Below are 10,922 nucleotides of genomic sequence, written 5' to 3'. Positions count from 1 at the left end.
GCGCCCCCGGAGGTGCGCAGGAGAGCGCGTTCTCTTCCTCTTCCTCTCTTCCTCCTGGCGTGCCCACTGAGATGGCTCTGCGTGCCAGCTCTGGCACGCGTGCCATAGGTTCGCCATCACTGGCTTAGGACCAGTAGAATACAAGAAGGTGCTAGTGATTTTTCAGGTCCCGTGATATTTGTGCAAATGTTAATAAAAATATATATATATTTTCACAAAAAAAATACATAAAAGTCATTGTTAGCCGAGACAAACAACAAAACTCACAAAATTCCCGCTAACTTCCCACTAAATCTAAAACTGAACTGCGGTAATCAATAAGAAATATTTGTACATTTTAGATTGCGCCTTTTTGGGAAATGGTGAAAATCAAATATTTGCAAAACTGTAAATGTGCAATTTAGTCTAAAAATCTGAAGGTTATAATTTTTCACTTAATATTTCCAGAATTTGTAGATGACCCCCAAACCAGACATTTTCTGGAAGCATAGAACCAGTGGAATAATAAAAAGTGCTACAGATATATTAGACCTGCAATAGTTGGGCAAACGTTTATCCAATCTCTATTTTCACTAAAAATACACTAAAATCATTATTAGAGACATAAACACAACACAACGTACAACATTCCTGCTATAGTCCTACTAAGGCCTCGTTCACACAGGAAATCCTATAGTGTATGCCCTGCCAGGCCTCGGTTCCCCACACGGTGATGGACAGATGTGCTGTGCGGTCCCATTGGTGTCATTGGGGATTCAGTGGCTGCATGGAGGACACAGCTGCTGCCCCCATCCTGACATCCATGAGGGTGCACAGCCCTGAATGCAGACAGTGTGACTTCTGGGACATGCATCCACATGGATGTCAGATTGAGATCAGCAGCTGTGTGTGTGCAGCCGCTGCGTGCCAATTGGCATCAATGGGACTGGTTGTACAGGGATACACAGAGCACCGCTGTATACACATGCGGGTGAACAAGGCCTGACATGGGCCTATGCTGTAATGTGCCCTGTAAGGATGAGGCCCCACTTTTTTATTATTTTAATTGTTTTTATAATTTTATTGTATTTATTTTTTTGTGGGGGAGGGGGGTGGTTAGATATCAGAGGACTAAAGAAACCCTCAGAGTCCTCAATGCAACCTCAGCTGCACTGTAGATGAATAAATAGGAGTCTACTGTACAGAAGCTTCTATTCATTCATGAAACTATAGCACAGAAAACACTCTTTACTATGCTTCAGTGATGAATGAACACAGGAGTGATCGGTACTGATCACTCATTGTGTTCATTCAGGAAGGGGCTGGTAAACATAACATGCCAACCCTCCACTCTCCATCCTGAACATGACACTGATCTCCCACTCCAGCAGCAGCTACAGCCATGGGCGGGGGTAGAGGGGAAGCCGGCAAAGCAGCACTGCAGGGAAGGTGCTTCAGGGGATCAGTAAGAGGTCTAAGGACAAGGGGGAGTCTGAGCGGCAGGGGGAAATATTTAGACATTTTGATTCCCAGTGGCTCCCCTGCAGCAGCTGAAGCTGGTGGGAGGGGAGAGGAGAAGAGGCCAGCAGCAGGGAAGCTAAAGGTAGATCTGTGCTGTTGGCGAGCAATGGGTGCTGCGTGGGGGGATCGGTGCTGTAGGGGGATGTTAGAGGTGCAGGGAGTCATCCTAGAGGACAGGCAGAGGGTCTGTGGAGTGGAGGGAAGCTCAGGAGACCATGAGGTTATAGCAGAAGGGGAAAGCCATGGACATATGACGTACTGACCTGGCCAGCTGGAAGCAGTTCTATAGGTCAGTACAACACCCATCCATGGCAGCACAAGGGTTAATGATCACCTCGGGGGGGTTTTAGGCGACCAACATTTTCCATCATTTCATCAGCACACACCATTCCAAGGATGGACATGTTGGGTGTCTATTTACTCGGCACAACCTCATATTTTACCCCACAAAAAAAGTAAAATCTTACATTTGTGTGTTCTAATATAACATTTAGTGTATTTATTTACTGAAATTTAATCTTGATAAATCATTGAGCTTAATCATGTGACATACAAAACTGGAACTACCACCATTTTATTCTCCAGGGCCTCTGATGTCACAGAATAGATGTTTGGGGGTTTATCTCATCTTCAGGACCAAAATCTGCATTTTCCCATGTGTGCAAAATCATGCAGAAACAGCTCTGGCAGTGAGAGGGTTAATGTGGGCTAGATGGGATCACTCTGCTGGGGTGACATTAGAGCTCCCCCTAGCTGCAGCCTGGTAATAACATTGCTGGGAGGTCTCTTCATTTCTCTGCTCCATACTTCCCGTCTTTATAGAAACGTCTCCTGACATGGATCCATAAATGACTGCGTAGCGATTATCCCGGGGAAAGTGCAGAAACATCCCTTCTGTGTGAATGGGGGAAGTGAAATATTGTTAGGATATTTGCTGAGCGGGCTGAAAGATATAAAATGGAAGATGCTACTTTGGACGGCGCTGGTTCTGATGGTCCAATGTCATATTTCATTCAAGATTAATATTGTTGGTTTAGAGAACTTTCTTTCCTTCAATGTCTCCTGTAGTCACAAGTGTGGGAGTATGAGCTCAGGTATTAGTATGAAGCCATCCTGACCAAGGACACTAAGGGGTCTTTTCATAGGAAATTCACCAATTGTGACAAGCATTCACTCAGCCATGAAATAGGTGGGCCATAGTTCAAGTAACACAGTGATTTCCTCTGATTGTCAGTGCCATCTAGTGACCATCATACAGTATTTCTTCTGAAATGAACCCATCAGTAAAAATAGTGCAATACAACATTATGGCCACTATATGGAGCCTACGAGCAGCATGAAGTTACAGGCTAAGGTCACCTTTGTTTCTAGAATCCATCCCCCTCTGCACCAATACACCATTCATGTGCCTCACTGCACAAATATACAAGATGTCTCTGGTCTGGAGAACAAGGCCTTACCTTAGTCTTTGATCAATGTCTTAGTAATCTCTTTCACTTCCTGGAATGTAGACAGAGGACAGAGGAACCAGTAAGACCAGGAAGTAGATTACCAGCTGACCTCATTAGGACACAAATCCTGCACTGACCTCATTGGTACACACCTTTCACCCATCAATGTTTTCTTCACAGCATCCCCGGGAACTCTCCCCACGTGCATTGCCTGGCTACCCCAGATGGGCTCAGGCTGCATGCTAAATTCCCTGGGGCCACATGCAGCCCCCGGGACACCCCTGATGTAGTGCAAGGGCCAGCCTGATCGGATAGATGGTAGGTCCTCCTATTATATTGTTTTGGTAAATCTAAAGAAGATTGTACAATCAGATGGTATGGTGTATGGCCCCTTTATACACCTAAAATGACCTATTTGTCCTTTCAGTGTCATTAATTGGTAACGGCACACCCAGCACAGAAACAAGAACATATTTTACCACAATAAAAAACGGGTAACAAATCCAGCAAAACACGTGTAGCACTCTTTGTACAATTTTTGTGGCTACTGGGGTATGATGGCCCCACCTGTATAAAATTCAGGAACAGAGTCCTTATAATCTGTGTGATCAGGACAAGATCTCTAACAAGCACTAGTGCCTCCACTCAATTGGGGCTTGTGGATAACAAGTGAAATCCCAACTGAGAAATGTGTCATCCACATAGACAGTAATCCACACAGCATTGTATATGAAAGTCCATGTATTGGAGAAATCACATTCAGTGACCATCCAACATAAAGTATCTTCCACACAGGAACATTAAAGCATTAACAGTGTTTTCTGCATGTCTCAGTGAGGGGAGGCTGCAACACTGACAGTCTGAGCTCTCTCTGCAGGAAATCCACACCCCTCTCTTCCACAAGTGCTCTCTCTGATGACCTCATCCTCAGTGCACAGAGAGCATAGCAGCCATATTGGAAAAGGGCAAAACAAACACTGCATAACAGAAGCATACACTGGAAAATGGGCAAAGAAATGATCACATCACTACACACGCAGTAAAAAATATTCAACACGCACCACGCCAAAATGTCCCATGAGCTACTCTGCCATGTAGCACAGCCCATTGCAATTAATGGGCCGCCCTATGTGTGTCAAAAAACCTGCGTTCCCTCTACTCTGGGTGTGAATGGGGCCTGAAACGCACCGTGCGTGGGGCACGTCAGCAACTATGTATTGAGCATTCATGACGTGTGCATGTCACAGAACACAATACTTGGAAGACAGAAATCTCTCACTAGATAATTTGGGACTTTTATGGATTCTGTGTTTGTTTATATTAGTTTTATGTGTATGCGTTTACATGCGTTTATAGTATTTATGACGTTTAAAGGGGAACGATGGATTATGAAGCTCTGTATGGACAAGGGAAGTCGGGGTTTATTGCACTTTATCCAGTTTTATCACTCATTGTGTTTTATGCGTTTACCAGTTTGTGATTTTCTTGTTTTCTTTGCACATTTATAGGAAGTTCTACACATCTAGTTGGGCTGCATTTTTCCTATTATTTGTTTTCTCATCAGTTATATCATCACTTTTATCACTCTCTGTGTTTTATGCATTTACATGCGTTTGCCATTTTTTATTTGTTTTCTTTGCACATTTATAATTGGGTACACACATTTCATTGCCCTGGACTTTGTCTGACCCTGTACTACATACCTGGTGGGAGATCTAAAGGAGATTGTCCAATCAGATTGTATAGGAAGGTATTATAATGAGGGAGGTGTGGTCCAGAGTGGTGAACACGCCCTGTCACATCCCCCTCTGTGATGCAACAAGGAAGTGAAGACTTCTGGGAAGTGGCCTACAGGAAGTGAATGCTGAGATATCATGGACAGGAAATGATGCAATCTGAAAATCTGTTCCAATAAACTGACAGACAAGTGATGGTCCTGTGGATGAGGGGAGAGGAAAGCCCATCTGGACAGCCGGGCCAGAGACGGCATCAGAGAACGCTTCTGTGTATTATGGGAAGGGAAATTCTGTCTGGAAAGGGGAACTTCTCCTTCAAGTATGGACCAAACTGGTCACATCTGGGTGAATGATGGTCCATTCATTCAACAATTTATAAACTCAGCCAATGACTCCATTTTTATTCTTCTTCTACCATCAATGGCCAACCCTGTCCCATACTTCATCCATGTCTTTGGGGACCTCTGATCTCCTAATGAACTGTTTCTTCCATGATAAGGATCAGCCATGGAGTATATCTGAGATGTATATCAGGGTGTGCTTCTTCCCCACATGAGAGCTGGGATGTCCAGCAACATTCATCTAGAAGACATTTCCCGCACTCAAGGCACTAATACACCTCCACGGTTGTGTGGGACCCCTGATGTACAGGAAGACAGGACTTCAGTGAGGAACATTTCCCTCACTCAGGACAGGAAAGTGGCTTCTCTCCTGTGTGGGATCTCTGATGTCTGGAAAGATGGGACTGCTGTGAAAAGCATTTCCCGCACTCAGAACAGGAATATGTCTGTTCCCCTGTGTGGGATCTCTGGTGTGTATAAAGATGGGACTTCACTGAAAAACATTTCCCACTCTCAGGACAAGAATATGGTTTCTCCCCTGTATGAGATCTCTGATGCTTGTAAAGACTGGACTTCCTTGTAAAATATTTCCCGCACTCAGAACAAGAATATGGCTTTTCCCCTGTGTGAGATCTCTGATGCTTGTAAAGATTGGACTTCTGTGAAAAACATTTCCCGCACTCAGGACAGGAATGTGGCTTCTCCCCCGTGTGATATCTCTGATGTTTGTAAAGATAGGACTTTCTTGAAAAATATTTCCCGCACTCAGAACAAGAATACGGCTTCTCACCTGTGTGAGATCTCTGATGGCTGTGAAGATTGGGCTTCCTTGAAAAACATTTCCCGCACTCAGGACAGGAATACAGCTTCTCCCCCGTGTGAAATCTTTTATGCGCATTAAGCTCTGATTTACACCGGAAACCCTTCCCACACTCATTACAGGGGAACCTCTTCTCTGTTGGAAGGCTGGCCTGGTTCTGCAGAGTCTGAGGTTCCTCTGTGTGAGATCTCTGATGCTTGTAAAGATTGGACTTATGTGAAAAACATTTCCCACACTCAGGACAGGAATACGGCTTCTCCCCTGTGTGGGATCTCTGATGTATGGAAAGATCGGACTTCACTGAAAAACATTTCCCACACTCAGGACAGGAATACGGCTTCTCCCCTGAGTGAGATCTCTGATGTGTGTAAAGACTGGACTTAAGTGAAAAACATTTCCCACACTCAGGACAGGAATATGGCTTCTCCCCTGTATGAGATCTCTGATGCCTGTAAAGATTGAACTTCTCTGAAAAACACTTTCCGCACTCAGGACAGGAATACGGCTTCTCCCCCGTGTGATATCTCTGATGTTTGTGCAGACTGGACTTCTGTGAAAAACATTTCCCGCACACAGAACAGGAAAGTGGCTTCTCCCCAGTGTGAGATCTCTGATGTCTGACAAGATGGGACTTTTGAGAAAACCGTTTCCCACACTCAGGACAGGAATATGGTTTTTCCCCCGTGTGAGACCTTTGATGCCTAATAACAAGGAATTTATGATGAAAAACCTTCCCGCACTCAGTACAGGAGAACCTCTTCCCTGTTGGAGGGCCGGCCCGGTCACGCACAGTCTGAGGTTCCTCAGGATGCGAGGAATCCGATGGTCCATCTACACTGGGTGGTGCCGGATGGACATTGGAGGGAGCCGGGTTTTCTCCTGGACTATACTGTGTGATGTCCTCATCTTCTACTTTCCAGTCTGGAGACAAAGTGAGACAATCCTCGGAGGTTTTCCTCATCTCCCGGCCATGGACTAAAATACAAAGACAAAGAGGATTACTAGACAGGAGCTGATTGGTTCCCCCAAACCAGGACTCCGCCCACATCAGGCAGCTTGGTCTCTGAGGAGCTTACAATTCCACCCTCAAGAGAACTAGGAAATGGCTCCTCTGATCTCCTACCAGGTCATTTCTTTATTCATGGACCTTAGTCAGAGAGTGAGGAAACAACCAGAACTGTCTTTTATAGGAGGGACAGTGATGAGGGGATTATAGGACGAGGGTCCCCACCCCCTCTATCACTCATCGCCATCTTCCCAACACAAGAAGTACTGCACTTCCTGATTTAGTCCATGATTTAGTCATGAAGAACAGCGGGGCTGAGCCCCACCAGAGGTCAGAGAGTGAGGATGGGGGGAGAACAACCAAGATGAAGACTGGACTGATCCTGAAGACCACCATCATTGGGGTATTGGCTCCTCTCTCATTATCACTTTCTGTTTAAGGGTCCAAAGTTGGAGGATGTTATCACATTATTATCACCATGTAAAAGTCTGTGCTCCAATCACATCATCCGATATAAAATGTCCAGCTGGGAGGAAATGGGTGTAACAAAAGAGAATACATATTATGTGTATATATAGCAGTGGGGGGAGGGGGAGAGCAAAAGTCAGGACTATGGAATGTACAACATAGAGTATATAGTGCAGGGGTCAGGAGTATGTAATGTACAACATAGAGTATATAGTGCAGGGGTCAGGAGTATGTAATGTACAACATAGAGTATATAGTGCAGGGGTCAGGAGTATGGAATGTATAACAGAGTATATAGTGCAGGGGTCAGGAGGATGTAATGTACAACAGAGTATATAGTGCAGGGGTCAGGAGGATGTAATGTACAACAGAGTATATAGTGCAGGGGTCAGGAGTATGTAATGTACAACATAGAGTATATAGTGCAGGGGTCAGGAGTATGTAATGTACTACATAGAGTATATAGTGCAGGGGTCAGGAGGATGTAATGTACAACAGAGTATATAGTGCAGGGGTCAGGAGGATGTAATGTACAACAGAGTATATAGTGCAGGGGTCAGGAGTATGTAATGTACAACATAGAGTATATAGTGCAGGGGTCAGGAGTATGTAATGTACAACATAGAGTATATAGTGCAGGGGTCAGGAGTATGTAATGTACAACATAGAGTATATAGTGCAGGGGTCAGGAGTATGGAATGTACAACATAAAGTATATAGTGCAGGGGTCAGGAGGATGTAATGTACAACAGAGTATATAGTGCAGGGGTCAGGAGTATGTAATGTACAACATAGAGTATATAGTGCAGGGGTCAGGAGTATGTAATGTACAACATAGAGTATATAGTGCAGGGGTCAGGAGTATGTAATGTACAACATAAAGTATATAGTGCAGGGGTCAGGAGGATGTAATGTACAACAGAGTATATAGTGCAGGGGTCAGGAGTATGTAATGTACAACATAGAGTATATAGTGCAGGGGTCAGGAGTATCTAATGTACAACATAAAGTATATAGTGCAGGGGTCAGGAGGATGTAATGTACAACAGAGTATATAGTGCAGGGGTCAGGAGGATGTAATGTACAACAGAGTATATAGTGCAGGGGTCAGGAGTATGTAATGTACAACATAGAGTATATAGTGCAGGGGTCAGGAGTATGTAATGTACAACATAGAGTATATAGTGCAGGGGTCAGGAGTATGTAATGTACAACATAGAGTATATAGTGCAGGGGTCAGTAGTATGTAATGTACAACATAGAGTATATAGTGCAGGGGTCAGGAGGATGTAATGTACAACATAGAGTATATAGTGCAGGGGTCAGGAGTATGTAATGTACAACATAAAGTATATAGTGCAGGGGTCAGGAGGATGTAATGTACAACAGAGTATATAGTGCAGGGGTCAGGAGGATGTAATGTACAACATAGAGTATATAGTGCAGGGGTCAGGAGTATGTAATGTACAACATAGAGTATATAGTGCAGGGGTCAGGAGTATGTAATGTACAACATAGACTATATAGTGCAGGGGTCAGGACTATGTAATGTACAACATAGTGTATATAGTGCAGGGGTCAGGAGTATGTAATGTACAACATAGAGTATATAGTGCAGGGGTCATGAGTATCTAATGTACAACAGAGTATATAGTGCAGGGGTCAGGACTCATAATATTGGTATTCAGTAATCAGTGGAAGTTTAAATGTTTACTGTAGACAAGTTGCAGAGATCCCACACCGCTGCCTCCCATCTCCTGAGACTGCACTCAGTGACTTGGGTCTGAGACACTACAGACATATCCCTCCACCCGGCACAGCCAGCAGATAACAGAGAAGGTCCCCTGGAGGAGTCAGGCACAAGGCAGGAGACCCCAGTCACATGTCCTGGGTGCCTACAATATGCAATGCTTATAGGAAAAATCAACATTTTGCTGCCAGCTGAACCCCAGAACCTCCATAAATCCAGTCTAGATACATAAATTGTGTCTGCAGCACAGAGAAGGAAGATTATCCGAGAGAAATCCATGAATACAGGACGGGGAACACAGCTCAGGAAAGTGACCAGGGGATTACAGGCTGATATCACCCAGTCCCCGCCCTACTCTGGACCAATCAGTGAGCAGTATGGGTGGAGGAATGGATTTAGTGTTCATGACCCACCTGTGCTGATCTCTGTAGGAGTGTCCTCCTCTATAAATGTCCCCGTTATTCCATCCTCCTCCATAGACTGCTGATCATCCCTCACATACGCCTCTTCTTCTTCTGCTTTCACCTCAACTTTTATATCATTTAGATCTTCAACCTAAAACAAAATAATAATAGAAGAGTTCATTTGTAAAACATGAACTCCAATATTGTGGCATCACATAAAAAAATCACTTCTATGAGTCCATGTTCTAGATTCTCCATCCCACCAACCTTGTAATGGTGGGGGATGGTGTGACCTTCCTGTGTGGAATCCCGGGAATACAGAGGACGGGGACATCTCTCTGGTGGGTTCCTGGTATTAGGTGGCTCCATCATATCCTTGTGTCCTTCTGAAAACTCCTCCATCACTCCATACTCCTCATCCTCCTCTTTATACTCTTCTTTACCATCAATATTATCATCCCCGAGGATTCCACTCTGAAAGATATAATAAAACATTCATTGTAACAAACATGCTGTGTATAAATCACAACTACCAATAATTGTCATCATCTACCTGATGATGGTGAGGGATGGTGTGACCTTCCTGTGTGGAATCCCGGGAATACAGAGGACGGGGACATCTCTCTGGTGGGTTCCTGTAGCTGGATGACTCCACCATGGTGTCCTGGTACAGATCTTTGTGTTCTTTTAGAAGCTCTGACTCCTCCATCCCCCCATCCTCATCCTCCTCCTCTTTTATCTCTTCTTTAACGTCAAGTTTAGAATTTCTCAGGTTTCCACTCTGAATATATAATAAAAATGCCATCAATGGTAACAATACAGATAATGTACAGATCCTAATGATACTATCAGTGATTGTTCCTCATCTACCTGATGATGGTGAGGGATGGTGTGACCTTCCTGTATGGAATCCCGGGAATACAGAGGATGGGGACATCTCTCTGTTGGGTTCCCATGACTGGATCCATCTGTAGGAAACACACACACTGACTGAATCCATTGTTTCTATGTGTTTATCAGATGATGGGGGATCTAGGTGGATCCTCCGTACTGCTCTCTCCTTTACAATAAAGTCTCCTCTTACCCGGTGATGTGAGGGGCGGCTGATTGTCCATCATGACGTCCTTGTAGAGATCCTTGTGTCCTTCTAAATACTCCCACTCCTCCATGGAGAAATAGACAGTGACACCCTGACACCTTATAGGAACCTGACACACACAATGATACAGTCACCATCCAGACACATCCCTTGTCTGTTACTGGAGAATGTCCCAGAATTCCCGGCACCGCTCACCTCTCCTGTCAGCAGCTCAGTGATCTCTCTGGTGACTTCTAGAATCTTCTTCTTCTTTCTCTCTTCTATCAGGGAGGGAGGTGGAGGCAATGTGATGTCATATGATCTCCAGACTTCACAGGAGGAAAACTCTACATCTGAACACAAATAGT

General features: G+C 44.5%; 1 protein-coding gene across 1 annotated transcript; it reads right to left on the bottom strand.

The window, feature by feature from the left end:
• Positions 1-3,674: 3,674 nt before the first annotated feature.
• On the bottom strand, positions 3,675-9,971 carry LOC149445442 (uncharacterized). The gene is made up of 3 exons (XM_089653840.1): positions 9,744-9,971; positions 9,486-9,627; positions 3,675-6,823 (listed from the first exon to the last, which is right to left on the bottom strand). Exons 1-3 carry the CDS (start codon positions 9,969-9,971, stop codon positions 5,370-5,372), a joined length of 1,824 nt encoding a protein of 607 aa, XP_089509966.1. The 3' UTR covers positions 3,675-5,369.
• Positions 9,972-10,922: the final 951 nt, after the last annotated feature.

The sequence above is a fragment of the Staurois parvus genome, unplaced genomic scaffold, assembly GCF_062004578.1.
Source record: "Staurois parvus isolate SC_StPar_1 unplaced genomic scaffold, SC_StPar_1.0 ptg000721l, whole genome shotgun sequence".
Lineage (NCBI taxonomy): Eukaryota > Metazoa > Chordata > Amphibia > Anura > Ranidae > Staurois > Staurois parvus.
Note: the sequence above shows the minus strand (reverse complement) of the source record. Positions and strands in the feature narration are given on the sequence as shown.

What these genes read in the sequence shown, in the direction of transcription:
- LOC149445442 (XM_089653840.1), bottom strand. Translation starts at nt 9,971, where the DNA reads ATGTTTTATTATATCTTTCAGAGTGGAATCCTCGGGGATGATAATATT. An exon ending in CCATCCCCCACCATTACAAG is followed by an intron (nt 9,628 to 9,743) that starts GTTGGTGGGATG and finishes ATTTTGTTTTAG; the next exon opens with GTTGAAGATCTAAATGATAT. An exon ending in TCCTACAGAGATCAGCACAG is followed by an intron (nt 6,824 to 9,485) that starts GTGGGTCATGAA and finishes TTTGTATTTTAG; the next exon opens with TCCATGGCCGGGAGATGAGG.